Genomic DNA, 17,304 nt, shown 5'->3' on the forward strand with positions numbered 1-17,304 from the left:
CTTTGTGCTAAAGGACAAGCAGCCAGTGGGCAATACTGTATTCCAGATCACTGAGGCATAGAAGCTTTGTTCAAAGGAGAATGCATGTTTAAGTAGATCTACTGGAGCACACTTTGGACCTTAAGATCATGGTAGGTGTACAATAGATGCACAGGGTTTGTGAAAGCTCAGGGCTGCCCCAGCGGTCCAGTTTAGTGCAAAATGGTGCACATTGCAATCTAGGAAGAGGTGGTTGAAAGCTGTTATCTGGCCTGTTTAAGACATGCTGAGATTACAGAAGTAGGAAGAGCTGGCTGAGTTTACTCCTGCTCTCTCTAATGTTTTTTGTTCGGATGGGGAGCGGGCTAGCCTTTGCCTTTAGACAGCAGGAAGAGTGAATCTGTAGAGGAGTATTAGTTTTTAATATAAAAAAGATAAGTTGCTGACATTTTTGTTGCTTTAAATGTTTGTAAGTTATGGTGTATTTTATTGCTTGCACTTTATTACTGGTGCCTATTTTGTTGGGGGGTTGTTGCTGCTGGTTTTTTTAAATCTATGGTAGATCTTGTTGTGAATTATGTGGAAATTGTTCGGTTTGGTTGTGCATTTTTTAAATGTTCATTTATTGTTTATTACTACTTTTGTTATGTTGCAGTTATGTGTTCTGCCTTGAGCATGGTTTGAACTGTGGAAATATGGCACACAAATAAAATTACATATGTATGGAATGTCAGAGCCTGCCCTGGGGTGGAAGATCACGCCTCTTCTGCATTTCTAGTTTGTGTTAGTTTGCCTTGCCTCTCCTTCAGTCTCTTGCTTTGCTATCTACAGTATTTTCAACACATGCAAGGTATATTCCATTAAAAATGGCTCTCTTGTTTTGTATCCTGCCTTCAACAGCAACAAAGCACATACAGTACATGCACGCAGGGTATAATGCCATACACGTGAAAAGGCCCTTTAAAAACGCAAAGGGATTAGTATAAGGCATGGCCAAACTCGGCCCTCCAGATATTTTGGGACTACAATTCCAATCATCCCTGACTGCTGGTCCTGTTAGCTAATAATGATGGGAGTTGTCGTCCCAAAACATCTGGAGGGCCGAGTTTGGCCATGCCTGGATTAGTTTGACCCTCGCCCCACATTTGAACATGGCCATTAAAAAAAAGTCATTTGAAAACGAAAAAGCTTGTTTATTCCTATGGTATGCACTTACCAAAATATTCTTTAAAATATGATAGACTTGGATAGGAAAATATATAAAGTGTCTTTCACCGAACTGAGACCTCTCCTAGTGCAAATTGTTAACATGCTACACAACTGGTTTACTTCTGCTCTGCTTTGAAAACATAGAAATTTGAAGTATTAAAAGACAACTAATACAGGTACGGTATATGCTTCTAGTATTAAAACTTATATATATATATATAAAATATGATAGACTTTTAAGCACAGCAGAGGCTGCGTACCCCTTCGTCCGCCTTTGCCCAGCTGAAGCCGTTCCAGCTGTTTCGGACTACAAATCCCATCCCGCGCAGGCCGGGGCTGATGGGAGTTGTAGTTCTAAACAGCTGGAAGGGCTTCAGCTGGCCAAAGGCTTGCCTTCGCCAGCAGCTTCGTGTCCAAACCTTGTAACCTTTCGCTTGCAGCTGCGACTGCGCCCTCGGCCAGGAGCAACCAGCGCCACCTGCCGGCCGCGCCTCTGGCAGCGAAGGCAGCTTGGGCACGACAGACGCAGCCTTTCGCAACGGCGCGTTGCCCGAGGCTGGGGAAAGGAGCCGCCTTCCTTCTGCGAACCCAGAAAGCGCGTTTGTGCACAATCGCGGCTCTCCCGCCGCCTTACCCTGCCAGACCAGCAACGTTTGCAGCGCAGGGAAACTCAAACTACAAGCACCCAAGCATTATTATTATTATTTTACGGGGGGCGGGGGAGCTCCTCCTCGTAGGGAAGAATATTGACGCTCTTTTCGGAATATCATCCCCCTATTAAATTTAATTATTTTTTTTAAAGAGGGTGGCATAGCATGGCTATGCAGCTAAGCCCCGATTTCAAAGCGGGATCAACCGATTCCTCCACAATCTTGGTTCCATCTGCTCAGGCAAAGATCAAGAGAGGAGGAGGCAGCCCCGGGGATGTCCTTGAAGACGGGATCCCCGCCGAGATCTTTCCTCGGCTCGACCTTGGTCCTGGAGACGCGCGGAGGGGCGTCGGCCGCGGGGCGGGGCGCGCGTTCTGCGTTGGGGGAGAGAAAGTTGTCTTTCGTGATTTTGCACTTCCTGTTTGGCAGCAGCGGCCTCCTCCTTCTCCCCGATTGCGAGGAATATATACTGTGTACAGTATATATACACGCGCGCGCAGAGCTTGGTGACTGCCTTCCCGGGTTGGGTTTCCTTGCTCGCTCGCGCTCCTTTCGCTTGGATCTTGTGCAAGCAGCTGTCAGAAAGCGTCCTCGCTTGCAAAGCGCCAAACGGGAACCGCGAGCAGTGCTGGGTGATCTGCTCACCTCCCTCCCTCCCTGGGTCACTTGTGTTTGCAAACTGCGGCCGCCTGCCTGCCTGAGAGTCTTGTTTTGCAGCGCGAAAGGAAACCAGCTCTTCAACGCGAATTGCATCTCTTCTTCCTCCTCCTCCTCCTCCTCCTTCGTAGTGGTGGCTGGCGGTGGGGCCGACCTGGGCACTGGAGCCAGACTTGGCACTATAAGAGCAGAGAGGTGGGGGGGCTGCGTTTCTGTAAAACAGCCTCCGCATTCAGATAATCTGCACGATTACACTAAATTGTGTTGGGTGCACCTCCTTGCTTTTGCCCTCCGGGCACGCTGACTCAGAGGACATGCCCATCTCCTGCTGCGCGGGGGGAAGGAAACTTTTGCAGCCGCCCAGAAGCGCGGGCTGCTTCTGAATCGGCCCTGGAGTTCCCTGCTGCAGCCTGAGCTTTCACCCACCTCGGCTAGCTTTCTCGCCGCCTTCCAACCATTGCGCTTTTTCTGCACGATGCGAGGCGCCTTCTTCCGCCTCTCCTTCCCAGACCCATCCCGTGCCCTTGAGGACCCCGAGCAGCCGCTGTGGTCGTAACACCCCCCACCAGCTTGGGACGTCCCTCTTTTGCTGCCAAAGGCTCTGGAAAAACAAAGCAGTATAAAACTAGGAGCTCAAAAGACCCATCACTTGGCGGAGGAGCTTGGAGAGGCTCAGCCGGAGAGCCTGGCTGAAGGAGAGACCTGGCCGGGCCGGTTCCCGTGGGCCTCTCCTCCGACCTTCCCGTCGGAAGGCACATCGGAGAGATGGGAAGCACCGCTATGGACACCAAGAAGAAAGATGAAGCGCCCAGTGGCAAGAGGAGTAGCAGCCAGAAGAAGCGCCTTCTGCGAGTCCACATCCCAGTAAGTTGTGCCTGATCGATCTCGTTCTCTCTCCCTCTCCTTCCCCCCTGCTCGATTCCTAGCACTAGTAAAGACCGAGAAGCGAGTTATTGTTGTCTTCTCTTTTCTCTGGCCAGTTAAGAGCTATAGAGAAGTTGATGCACCTCTCCTCCACACACACACACACCCCGGATTATGTTATCTCCTTTGCAGAGTCTCTCTCTCTCTCTCTTGCAGCAACAGGTTGGGAGGGGGTGGGGCACGGCAGGAATGTGCTCATGCCTGTCACTCAAAAGCCACAATTGGGGAACGGCTCTTTTTTTGGGGGGGGGGGTGGCTGGTGGGGCGGGAAAGGGTGAGAGCAATGGGGCAGCCGTGCCCTGGCACTTTGGCAGCCGCGCAGCCTTTTCTAGGGGAGGGATTTATGGTGTTTACATTTTTATACGGCACCCATCCAGCCAAGCTGTCTGGAAGGTTGTGCAATAAAATACGAGGAAAAGAATATATTTTAAAGTACAGTGCAAAATAAAACAAAAGCCCTTGGAGAGAGAAGCAACCCCCCCTCCCCCAGCAAACCCAGCCCCCATTAAAGCAAGTTTAAAACACAGCATGGGGGTAACATGGTGCAAGCAACAATAACAGCCCTGAAGCACCTATGGATTGGAATTAAAAGGCCTGGGGGAGCAGGAAGAAGCATAGGCACCAGGTGAGTCTCTCTGAGGATGGCATTCCTTACTCACAAGTAAGCCCCATGGCATTCAATGGAACTCATGCTCAGTGAGTGTGCACAGGTTTTACAGCCTCAGTCTGGTTTCTCTGCCAGCTGGTTGTGGGCACCAAACACTTCCCAAGGCTAGGAGAGGTGAAGCCCAGTTTGAGGGCTGTGATGCTACACAGACACCCACGTGCATCTGCTTAAACCAGATTCCAGCCTGAATGGAAAACCTACAAGTGAATTAAAAAATAAAGCATCGGTTGCCTGCCTTCTATTCATGACTAAGAACAACCTCACATTCATGCAAACTGCTGCATGGAGACTTAAGAGGTGGCTTAGTTTGCAACCCTACACTTGCTTCCCCGTATAGGGTTGTATTGTGAAGGTGCCCTTGATCACCGTACAATACCTTTAAAGCAGCTCTTCGGCTTTGAAGCTGTCCTGGGATCTAGCAACTTTTTCGTTGAAGGTTGGGCTCTGCTCAGTGTGCAGCTCCTGGAGAACATTCGCTAAGATGGTGTCCTCCACATATTTTGGACTTTGACTCCCAAAGTCTGCCTGGGACTGATGGGAGCTATGGTCCAAAACATTTGGAGGGCACCTGGCTGGCAGAGGCTGCTTTAGACACGACAGTATACAAATTTAATAAATAATAGTAATAATAACTGCTTTGTGAGAAGTTCCAGGATGAAAGGTCCTCACTGCTAAGCCATACGAGAACACAAAATGTTCCAAGTTTTCTTGTGCACCATATATAGGATATTGATATGGTACACTGTATATCACACTCCCATTAACCCTTGGTGCCCTGTTTGCAATAAGCTAAAATGGCTTAGATAACCCATCAGAAAGCGCTGAAATAGTAGAAAATGTCCACCCTCATCTTCTGATCTGATCTGCAACAGAATGAGATGGTAGCATCTCAAGGTGGCCAAATAACCTCCACCACTTCAAATTGATGGTTGGTGGGCTTGCATTTAGGACGGCTCTTCTCCCCCATGCAAAGGGCACACACCTCAAAAGAAAACAAACATCCATGCAAGCAGAAGCTAGTGCAACAGAGCAAGCCTTTCTTCCCAAAGAAGGGCTGTTGTGTTTAGTGGTGGAACATCAACTTTGCACACAAAATGTCCCAGGTTCAATCCCCAGCATCTTCCGCCAGGGTTGGAAGAGAGTCTTCCTTTTTGAAACCCTGTGGCAAGACAATGCTGTAGAAACAAAACTGAGCTAGATGGACCAATTGGACTCAGTATATAGCAGCTTCTGATGTTCCCTAATGTGTTAGTTTCTTGAGGACAGTTGGAAGTGGTGTCCATGCTACGCTTTTCACTTTTTTCACCTATTACTTGTTTGGCTCAGAGCTGGGAAAGTAGAAGTATAAATCCCAAGGGGCAAACTCTGTCGACTGTAGCACAGGGCATCACAATTCCTGTTTCCTGTGAAAAGAGGGGCGGCCTAAAGGAATTGCGCTTCTTCAGCGGGGCTCTTGAGCAAGCAGAAGTTTGCGAGCGCTTGCTGCAATGTTCCTTGATGCCTGTGGGCATGTTCTGTAGCTCCACATACTTTTCGTCGGGTGTGACAGGCGTTCAGACATTGAAGCATCGCTGAGTAGTGATGCACAAACTATGCACAATCTGATAGTGAGGAACAGGTTCACCAGTAATAATGCCCTTTCTGCCAGTTGCTTTGTGAGCATGAGGAAGTAAGAAATGGTTCTGCACACGGAAGTGAACAGCACCTTAACCCACATACCTGTCGCCACACGAACAGGATCCCAGCCTGACTCAGTATCAGTTCTTTATTGTTGGCCTGTGAATTTGGTCATCAACACAGATGAGAATCCCTAGTCTGTGTGCAGAGGAGGTTGGAAGTTTAACTGTTTTTGAATTTCCCTCACTGTGATTTGGCCATTCAGTAAGTTGTCAGAAGCACAGGAAACTGCCTTACAGTCATTCAGTTCATAGGCATAGCTGCCAAGTTATCCCTTTTTTACAGGGATTGCTGAATAGGCTTCCTCATGAGAAAAGGGAAAACTTGGCAGCTATGTTCATAGGAGCCAACTCCTAGGGGCTGAGATTCCTTTGCCCCCCTCCCCCATAAAATATTTGAGGGGACCGCCGCCCCCCAATTGATGGGCATTGCCATTCAAATGGTGTGTGTGTGCCACATCATGTGATCAATTATGTGGGCCAGGGCTTACCTGCTCCCCATATTTAATTCAAGTTGACACCCAATATTCAGTTTCAGACCATTGGTTTGAAGCATTGTCTACATCCAGTGTTCGATATTCACCAGGCGCATTTTGCCAGGCCAGCTGCGACCCAGTGAAGCTGCCTGAGCGCCAAGACGGTGCCTGATATCTCCATCATCTGGTGGTGCATGTCTGGAGATCCTTATATCTTGCCTGTTTTCACGCACTAACAATACATCCTTTAGAATTCTACCTGTGATATTTTATCTGCACAATGAGAATGAATTTCAGGAACCAAAAAGTCATATTGAAAATACGACTTTTGATCTCTCTGCCCCCAAAATGGCAACTAGGCATTCTGTTTTGGAGACTGTAACCCTGGTTTAAGGAGCTATTTGGCGCCTAGCTTATATATCTGAGTTTCTAACACTACACCAGAGGGTGGGGAACCATATGTTGTTGGCTTCTGCCTCTGTCCAGCATGGCCAGTGGTTAGGGATAATTGGAGTTCTAGTCCATCAACATTGGAGAGCACAGGTTTGCCCACCCTTGACCTACCCTGGCTGCCACTGGCTGTCCATACTTTCAGAAAGAGTTCTTTCCTGGTCACCATCTGAAGATGCCAGGGATTGAATCCAAAACCTTCTGCAATACAAAGCATGTTCTCTACCCACCCCCATTTTAATTTGCCTTAAATTATTTTATGGACCTCCAGCCTAGAGAGTGACAAGTTCTTAGTAGCCTCACCTTAGTCCTAACCACACTTTCTTGGAACTGAGGCTGTGAAGATTATGGTATAATCTCTCACACGCTCACCTGGAAATTACACCTCTTGAACACAGTGGGACTTGTTCCCAAATAAACGCATATGGGATTGTGCTGCAAACTCTCATTTAACTCAGCGGGACTTGCTTTTGGGTTTAGGACTGACCTGTGGTCATGTTGGGAGAATAACCGCTATTTTGGGGCATGCAACCAGGTGTGTGTGTGTGGAGGTCTATGTGCAATGAGTGCCACTGCAAGTCAGATTGCTGGCTGGTCGGAGCGGTCAGAGAGTGTGTTAGGGTTGGAGTGGATGAATAGCTACTGGAAAAGTTTCCTGCTTTCTGTCACGGAGCAACAGCAAAAGGCGTGTTGTGCTGCTTCTGTGTTGACTGTGGGCAGGGGAATTTCCCCAAATGTCAGATATCCCCTTTTCCTCAAGGGCAGGGACCCAATCATATGTGCAAAAAGAGACGTGTTACCACTATTGATGATTTGCATTACCGACCTTTACTAGCAGGCGCCAGGATAGGTTACAGGTGGCTCTGTGCTCTAAACCACTGAGCCTCTTGAGCTTGCTGATTGGAAGGTCGGCGGTTCGAATCCATACGACGGGGTGAGCTCCCCGACCCAGCGTCAGTCAGCCTAGCAGATCGAAAGCACACCAGTGCAAGTAGATAAATAAGTACCGGTGCGGCGGGAAGGTAAACAGCATTTCCGTGTGCTCTGGCACTCTTCACGGCCCTCCCGTGTCCCAGTAGTGGTTTAGTCATGCTGGCCACATTACCCAGAAAGCTGTCTGTGGACAAACACCGGCTCCCTCGGCTTGAAGTGAGATGATGATGATGATGATGATGATAATTTATTTATACCCCGCCCATCTGGCTGGGTTTCCCCAGCCACTCTGGGTGGCTTCCAACAAAAGATTAAAAATACATTAAAACATCAGTCATTAAGAACTTCCCAAAAATAGATGAGATGAGCGCCACACACCCCTAGTTGCCTTTGACTGGACTTAACTGTCCAGGGGTCCTTTACCTTTAACCTTCTACCTTTAATGCATTATAATATCCAGAATTAAAAACACAACATATTACACTCACAGGTAGGCTGGGCTCTGGAAACACACTTCTCAAGGGTCAAAGGCTAGGCTAAATAGGGTGACATCCTGCCAAGTATATGAAGAAGTGTGCATGCACATGAAAGCTCATACCAATGACAAACTTAGTTGGTCTCTAAGGTCTCAATTGTCCTCACATTTGTGGTGGCAGGCAGAGAATTATGTGCACAAGTGCCTGTTTGATCTTCATGTGTGCAGCAAAAGTCGTGTACATAGCATCTCTTCCCTCAACCCAAACTTTTCTTGAGATAGCTTATTGGTGCATTTCTTCTAATCTGTCTCAAATGAGAACTTCATTTATTTTTATATCAAGGCACACAAAAATAAACTAGGAAGTGTCTCGGTTGAAAATGGAAGGTTCCTTCACCATTGCCCCACTTGAGGTAAATATCCAAAGAATTGCACCAATAAACTGAGATGAGTTTAAAGATGAACTCCTTCAGCTCTTTCTAGACCTTCAGCTCTTTCTTTCTTTATTGCATAACAAGTGCAGTCAATCGTCGTTGGAAACTCTTGCAACAGATTTCTCTCCCCTTCCCCCTCAGGTTAGTGTGGCTTGTTGGGTTGGGATAAAGTTGCGACATTCTGGCATGCGGACTGTGTTATTTTTGTCATTGGTAAAATCCGCCACCCTCCTTACTTAGCCAAGAGTATTTGTTGTGATAGAGAGGCCAGCATGGAACATGATTGAGCAAGAATCAGGAATGCCCCGTGTGCAAGAAAGCTTTTGACTGAGGTGATTTTGGCTCTGGTTTGTGTGTGTTTTTAACTTGGCGAGGCTTTTCTTCCTTGTGGTAAAATTGCCAGCTTCTACATCCTGTTGAAGAACAGAATGCTATGGCTGATTTTATTCTTGCAATATTTATGTATATTTCCCAGTCATTTATTTATTTTACATTTATATATCCCAACTTTCCTCCAAGGAGTTTAAAGTAGCATGTGCGGTTCTCCTTGTCTCCATTTTATCCTCACAGCAGCCCTGCGAGGTGGGTTAGGTTAGTGAGAGAGACAGGCGCAAGGTCACCCAGTGAGCTTCATGGCTGAGTGGAGATTTGAACACTGGTCTCCCAGGTCCTGGCCCACCACCCTAACCAGTATACCACACTGCTCCCTGGACTGTTTACAGTAATAATTGAAGCCATGCAAAGAAACAGGACATAAACATGGGCTCTAAAACAAAATAGGCTAAGGCAAAGTTGCTGCTTGCAGAGTTTCAAAAGAACTCGTTTTATGGAAGATGTGTCCTGACCCCATCAAAAGTGGCTGTGAAAATTGGACCATTGAAAGAAAAGAGAGTGTTTTGCTCCATTCATACAAAACCATGGTTAAGGACATTTAACCTTGGTTTGGCATGATCTCTGAAATGTTCAAGCCACATTTTGTTATTGGCTGGTAAAGTAGAAATCATATTTTGAAGTTGGCGCTTTCAGGCCACTGTTTATGCCGGTCTGCATTGAGAGAGCAGGAAACAAAAGCAGGCTAACGGTTCTAAACCCACTGGCACTTTTTATGCACTCGGAAAGCGTACCTCTGGAGGCATAGAACTGTCCTGCTGTGAGCTCTGATTCCAACACTCTGTGTCTGAGAGCCCTGCTCTTCTTTCTTCAGAATACCTCCAGTAACATGATATTTAGGGGAAGTGGAAACTTGTGGGCAGAGTAGGGCTGTTTTGCATGTTGCCCAAAGAGCGAGTCTTCAATAGTGTCAGGCTCCAAGAACCCAAGTGGTTGTCTTGTATCCTCTCTGCCATGCTAGTTCTCTTTTTGCTGTAACATTTCACCTTTTCTTCTTGAAAGGGGGCTTACCTTTTCTCCTGAAGGCATTTGTGCTGCTTGACTTGGCTAGGAGTGAGTTGCAAGCTTCCCTACTCAGTAGTTTGCAGTCCAGGTTACATGTACTGTGGAGTAGAGACCCTATATTAGGGGTCAGCAACCTTTTTCAGCCGTGGGCTGGTCCACCGTCCCTCAGACCATGTGGTGGGCCGGACTATATTTTTTTGGGGAAAATGAACGAATTCCTATGCCCCACAAATAACCCGGAGATGCCTTTTAAATAAAATCACACATTCTACTCATGTAAAAACATGCTGATTCCCGGACCATCCACGGGTTGGATTGAGTAGGCGATTGGGCCGCATCCAGCCCAAGCTTGAGAGAAGATCCTTACTAAGGCAAATGGGTTGGGCATCTCATGATGTTTGCCAATGCAGCTACTTCCTCCAAGGAAAAAGCAGTTTCACCCTGCTGTGGGACATTCAGATATCCATGTTGATCATTGCTGTGGATGCTTGATGCTGGGCTGGGAGAGAAAGCGGCGAGTGGTGAAGTCAGGAGGAAGAAACTCAAAACAAAGACTGATTTCTGTGGAAAGGAGGCATGCTTTTGCAAAGCTGTTCTAATGTTTATAGAGAATTTTTGTTTGCCATTAGGAATCCTTTGCTTTGCCAATTTGCTGCTTTCCACTACCTTCTACCATCCAAGTTGGTAACAATCAGTTGTGATGATCTACAGGTGACATGCTTCAACACTCTCCCACCCTTCTTGGTCTATCACCCCCCTCCCTTTTCTGGTAGTGTCATTTGCAATGGCTTGGGTTTAGTGAATCCACTTAAACCACATTGGCGCAGAGGATGAAATGAGCACATAATGGGCTTGGATTCACCAAACTGTCTATATATTTTTTGCAGATTTGCCTGTGGAGTCCATTTCCACTTTCAGAGTTATGTTCTTCTGTTTGATTCTCTCCCCACCACATGCTTCTCAGGTCGGTGATGCCCAAAATTAAAAGCTCAACTGTGTTGATTTTAGCCCTGGGGCACATCAGCTACGATCATCTATGCCTTGTTCATGCTTTGGCTTTCGGAACATCATGGGAAATGCTTAAGACCCCAACATTTGCACTGATATGCCCCAAACCGAATCACCCCCTTTTGGGGGGTGGAGGTTAGCTTCGGATTACCAATTCTACACAACTTGGGCTGCAAACAGGAAGGCCTCTTCTGATTAGGCCTGACAGTTGCACTATAAGTATGTAAGGAGAACTCTTTTCACACACTCTTTGTTGGCTGTTGAGTCATCATGACATGCAGACTCCAACTATTTTCTTTCTCCTGCTGCTCCTCTTTCTTTTGGGCTGCCTTAGAGTATCATTTGTGTTATTTCAGCAGCTCTTGTCAGCGCAGAATTACTTGTCAAGAGAGCTTTTCACCTATAAGGTTCCCCCCTCCCCTTCCTTTTTGTTAAGAGATCATACTTATTATTCAGTGGATTCTTAAAGGTAAAGAGGGGGGAAACTCAGCATGCGTGCAGACGATTTGTCAATTGCTGCAGTGCATAGTCTAGGAAGCTGGAGGCACATTAGAACACAAGACACTGCTTTAATTTTCAGGTAGGTAGCTGTGTTGGTCTGATGCAGTCGAAATAAATTAAAAAATAATAAAATTGTCCAGTAGCACCTTAGAGACCAACTAAGTTTGTTCTGGGTATAAGCTTTCATGTGCATGCACACTTTGAAGTGCTACTGGACAATTAAATTTATTTATTTTTTACTGCTTTAATTTTGAGTGTTCCCCCCCATCTAGCCCAGTACTGTCTTCTCTGGACTGGCAATACTTTCCCAGGATCTCAGGTAGAGGCCTTTCACATCGTCTGTTACCAGATTCTTTTACCTGGAGATGCCAGGATTCGAACTTTTGACAATGAACTATGATCTCCCAAACTGGTCCTGTTTGGGTTGCTGTTTTCTGGCTATACTAGGTGGGATCATCCTAAGGTGAAACGCCCTTCAGATAGGCGCAGAGCATTGGAAGGGCAAGACTGGGATCTGGCAAACCTTCTCTCTCCCAAAAGAAGGTTGGATTTTTTTGGGTGCCTTGCCTTTAACGGCACTGCTGTAGGGTTATGCATTTGCCGTAGCGCTTGGACATTTGGAATGTGTTCTGGTGACCTGGAACACCAGTTAAGGAAGTGTTTAGGATGGGACATAGCACTGCAATCAGTTGTGTTGTTGCTGGATTGCAAGCCGGCCTTGGGTACTGCGTTGAAGCCACGGCGGCCTTTGCTGCATTGCAGTGTTGTGTGAGGATGCTGCTGTGTGGCATGAAAGTGGAATTGAGCGTGGCTGGAGGTGGATGAGTCACCTGCATTGGGAGTGACTCCTGGATGCTGAAGGCATTCCAGTCATCCCAGAGCCAGCTATAAATTTTGTGACCTGGAGAGATACATAGCTATTAATATTCTTAATGATTTATTCAGTACTTTTGATGTGTAAGATGGAGGGATCAAGAGCATTTCATTCACCCCGACAATAGGGAAGTTAGGTTGGTCCCCACAATTATGTCCTTTTAACATTATAATCCTTAGTTCACAAATAAAGGAATTGGAAGTTGGATGAGTCTTGTTTGTGAATCTATGGATCGACCTGTTTTTGAAAGACAGACTTCTCAAATTCAAAGTTCTGCATCTTCTACTATCATGTCTAGTATATGTTTTTGCTATTACTGTATACTGTACTACTCTAATTCCCTTACGAGGGGTGTTGCAATTCATGGGTGCTTTTGGACAGTGGCGCTGTGGTCTAACCACTGAGCCTAGGGCTTGCTGATCAGAAGGTCAGCAGTTCGAATCCCTGTGACGGGGTGAGCTCCCGTTGCTCGGTCCCAGCTCCTGCCAACCTAGCAGTTCGAAAGCATGTCAAACTGCAAGTAGATAAATAGGAACCGCTACAGCGGGAAGGTAAACGGCGTTTCCGTGTGCTGCTCTGGTTCGCCAGAAGCGGCTTTGTCATGCTGGCCACATGACCTGGAAGCTGTACGCCGGCTCCCTCGGCCAATAATGCGAGATGAGCGCGCAACCCCAGAGTCGGTCACGACTGGACCTAATGGTCAGGGGTCCCTTTACCTTTGGACAGGGGCTTAATAATGCAAATGGGTTGTTGGCAAAGGGTTTTTTTTATTCTCTCTTTCTCTCTTACTAGAGCTATCCTGGAATGAGTAAATTTGGTTTAAGTTGGGGAGATTGGAACTGGCATTTTGATGCCAACAACATTGTGTGGATGGTGCAAAAATAAAAATAAAAAAGAGAGGCATGCAAGAAACCCCTGCCTGAGAAATCCTCCAATTAACTTGTAAGAATGGGGTTTAATTCATGTCCAAGAGGTGTACAATGAACTCGCTTCTCCTTTTTTCCACTACATTTATTTGGAGTACGTATTTATATTCTGCTTTGTAGCCCCAAGTGGCTGCCTGAAGGCAGCTTGCAAAAGGTTGTCAAAAGAAAACATGCTTTTCTGAATTATGCATTTATTTAGGATTTGGATGCTGGTGTTGAAGGAGTTATGAAGGTGACCCACAAGTGACTTGATCTGATTTGGGGCCAGTTACATCTCTCCATCTTTCTGTCTCTAACCCCCCCCCCCCGCCCAACCTCTGCTATATAAGCCCCAAAGAGAGGCTGCTGAATCATTCTACATTGCTCATTACGTGTGTATTCCTGCCAGTTGTAATGTGCTGAAGCCCAAATTCAGCCGGAGGCATCTAGATTCTCCTGTCGGAGCTGGAAGTCAGTTCAGTTGTTTAATGGTGCTGCTGCTACTCCTGTGAGGTACTGCTTATAATGATGGATTGGCGGACTTCAGAACAGGGCCGGCCCACCCATGAGGCAAGGTGAGGTGACTGCCTTGGGCGGCAGGATCCACAAGAGCAGCAGATTCCCATGTACAGCCTTTATCCCCCCCCCTCCCTTGTTCCTGATGTGGATTTTCACTCACCCCTTCTTCCTTGGCAGGGACGGAGGGTGCCATTTTGTGGTTAGCCTCAGGTGCCAAAATGTCTTGCGCTGGCCCTGCTTCAGAATGATATGTATCAAACCTGCATTTGCCTTGCCAATTTGGCACCAGCCTTTGAAACCAACAACACAGCCGTAAATATAGCATGTAAGGGCTTGTCCGGACATCTGCTTCCTGCATTTTTTGATTTTGGATAAAAAAAAACTTAGTATATCAACTCATGTTATTGGTCTGTCTAGCCCCATATTGTCTACTCTGGAGTAGGGGAGGAATAGAGTTCCTGCTCACCTCTGTTCTTTGAGATTCTTTCAAGTGGAGATATCGGGGATTGAACCTGGGACTGTTTTCATACAAAGCAAGGGCTTTAACTACTGAGTTTTGCGCCTTCAGTGATGGTGATGGGATAGTGTCCTCCACAATCCCTGAGGTTGCAGCCTGTTGCCCCCTCACCTGTCACAAAGTGTGGGGAGAGAGCATGTCATTCGGCATACACAGTTGTCCTCCAATAGAGGGGAATGAAGGGGGCTTATGAGGAACAGCCAGGACCCCCTGCCTCCAAGCATCTGCTGCATGTTGGGCACCTTGTTTTGCCTAATGGCAGAACCTGCAACCGGGATTATAAGCTCATGTACGGCTGCGTACCCACCACATTATTCCCCCCAAATAATCCTGGGAACTGTAGTTTACTCCTCACTGAGCTACAGCTCCCAGCACCCGCAACACACTACAGCTCCTAGGGTTATTTGGGGGGATATAATCTGCTTTCAGCGTGTGTTTTGGTGTGTGGTGTGTATGAGGCGTTTTCTCGGATCCCCAACACAAACCCAGCATCCGAAAGCATCAGTACTTGAGTAGAATGGATGCCCATCTATTTTGGCCCTATGTCTTCGATGGGGCTTCTTTCCATAGATTAAAATATCGCAGTCATTCTATAACAACCCAAGCCAAAGTATCATCTTAAGATGTCTGGCAGCCTATCCATTTGGCGTATAGACTGAACTTTGATTACTTAAGAATCCAGATTCCAGAAGAACAAAGTTACAAAACAAATATGTTGTGTGGAAACATGTTTTGAATTAATAGGGTCTTGGGGAGTTAATTTACACTTTTGGTTAAGGGCTGATTTATGTCCTAAGTCATTATTTTGGAAACTCTTAAGCCAGGACTGTTTTGGTTCAGGAAGATCACCCTTTCCCCTTGATGGTGGAATACCTTTTTCTACATGCTTCCATGAGCAGTAAAATCCACCTGACCTAACTGATTTAACAAATGCATGGCAATACACAGAAGAGGGGTTTTTTATATTAAAAAGGGTAGAAACATTCATTTTTGTTGTGTATGAATGCAGAAACACCCATAGAAGCTGATCTGATTTGGACCTGGGGGGGGGGGTAGGGGGTTAAGACCACCTACTCCCCACACTATGGTCCCAATCCAGACACCCCAGAGATAAACCAGCAGCAAAGCCCAGATCCACACCATACATTTAAAGTACATCCAACACACATTTAAAGCATATGTCCTCCCTCAAAGAGTTCTGGGAGCTCTCTGTGGGGAGGGGGAAAATATACTGTAGTTTCTGGAATTCTTTGGAGGAAGCTGTTTGCTTTAAAAATGTCTTGACTGTGTTTTAAATGTCTGGTGTGGATCTGTGTTGGCTTAAGGGGCTTTTATGCCACAAGGGTGTCAGGGTGACAGAGCAGGGTTTTTTCTGTATTGGCCCCAAGCTTCTGAGGTATGTTTCCCAAGGTGAATATGCCTCGGCCCAAGCCTTCCTGCTTCTAACAAACACTGCGAGACCACCTTGTATCACAAGGCCTTTGAGGGCTTACTTTTGAGCAGGGTGGATTTGATTTAAATCAAATCGATTTAAATCACTAGTCAGTAAGACTTGATTTAAATAAAAAAAATTACAGGAAGACTCATTCTTGCTGGTATAATCTTAATATTTACAACCATTTGAAGGTTTCATTTTTGGAATCATCAATTTTCAGGGTAGTTTTTACAGTTATATAAAAAATTACTGATTTGGTTATACTATTAGAAATATAAAGACAGGTAATTATGAAATTATTGTTTCTATTTGTACTTTATTGGAAGGAGAAAAATAATCATTTCCTTAATAACAATTTAAACAATTTATTTTTTAAAATAACATTATAGCATATGTATCCATGTTTGTTAACTAATGTGGTTAAACGTTGTTGTTGTTGTTTTTAAAAGCTTAGACTGAGTATTAGCACACATGAAAAACTAAAAACAAATCTGTATTTCCTGATGAAAAGCCTTTGGACTATAATGTAACTTAAACAGAAAACTATCTTTAGAAAGATTTTTCCTCCAAAAGGATTTTATTTTAAAAATCCGATTTAAATAAAAAAATCCGATTTTAATTTAAAAAATTGATTTTAAAAAAATCTTTTATTTAAAAAAAATTATTGATTTTTATCCACCCTGCTTTTGAGTGCCTAAGAACTGTGATTATGTCAGGATGTGTTTGGCTGGCTATGTTTATACAGAACATATTTTTTTGCTGCGATTTTATGCCTTCGTTTGGAGGGTTTGGTGTTTACAGTTTTGCAAGCGAATTCTTTTGGAGCCAGACAGTAGTTCTTTAGAGGTTGGTTGATAGAGCTGCTGTTTCCCATGATGTGGAAGTAAGTGCAAGTTGTATTTGTCCCTGGGCCAAACGAGCTTTGCAGGTTGGTTTTTGAAACTCTGCAGAAACACGTAGAGAGAGAGAGATCCTACTGATGCCACAACACTGAAAAAGCTGTCCTCTCCTCCCAACCCAAGAAGACTTTCATTGAAATACAAATTGAAATATATTGCTGACTTTACCTGCTCTTGCTTTGCGAGTCCCGCTTTGGAACTTTGGCCTCCCCTCTCCTTTTCCCCACATGCAACTGTTGTTTCTGCTGCAGTCGAAAGACTTGTCAATTCCAATATTGCATGGTCTTCGGAGCTCACTGGGGGGAAGAGACAAGCCTGGGAACAATGCAAACAAGCATAGCCGGTCATTTCCACTAATTGTTGTTGTGGGCGGCAGAACACATAAAGCGGGAGAGAAGGGGAGAGGCGGTGGGAATGTGTCTGCTCTGGAAGCTGGCTACCTTAAAAATAATAATTATCATAGTGCTGTGCATGGTGGCTCCTGAATCCTTTCCTCTGATGTGGTGGAGCTTCGGATAGGAAGGTTCTAGATCAGAGCAGGATATGAGAGTTCTTGGCTCCTGTACAGCCTATAAGCCCAGTGAGAATGGTGTCAACTGTGTGTGTGTGTTTGTGCGTGTGTGAGAGGGGGGGGCATTGGGAGGTTGGCTTCCCTCCTTCTTGTTAGAAATGTGCCATGTTGCATGTTTCTGCCATGGATTCAGATTGGATTACCCTTTGG

General features: G+C 45.8%; 1 protein-coding gene and 1 long non-coding RNA gene across 7 annotated transcripts in view; one reads left to right on the plus strand and one right to left on the minus strand.

Annotated features, from left to right (window-relative positions):
* Positions 1–1,718: 1,718 nt before the first annotated feature.
* Positions 1,719–17,304, plus strand: part of PRKAG2 (protein kinase AMP-activated non-catalytic subunit gamma 2) — a 185,738-nt gene continuing 170,152 nt past the window's right edge. For 3 of the 6 annotated variants that reach the window (XR_015946315.1, XR_015946314.1, XM_088653782.1), the window contains exon 1: positions 2,238–3,359. Coding sequence is in view for 2 of the 6 variants with exons in the window: in XM_088653782.1 (XP_088509908.1) it covers positions 3,261–3,359 (99 nt within the window). In the remaining 4 variants the exon portion in view is untranslated. Of the gene's footprint in view, positions 3,360–17,304 lie in introns of all 6 variants that reach the window. The other 3 variants (XR_015946316.1, XM_035129352.3, XM_088653785.1) reach the window with 2 other exon arrangements.
* Positions 10,076–16,879, minus strand: LOC148684304 (uncharacterized). The gene is made up of 2 exons (XR_015946320.1): positions 16,752–16,879; positions 10,076–10,424 (listed from the first exon to the last, which is right to left on the minus strand). It is a non-coding gene; the product is annotated as an uncharacterized LOC148684304 (long non-coding RNA).

The sequence above is a fragment of the Zootoca vivipara genome, chromosome 11 (assembly GCF_965207765.1).
Source record: "Zootoca vivipara chromosome 11, rZooViv2.hap1.1, whole genome shotgun sequence".
Taxonomy (NCBI): domain Eukaryota; kingdom Metazoa; phylum Chordata; class Lepidosauria; order Squamata; family Lacertidae; genus Zootoca; species Zootoca vivipara.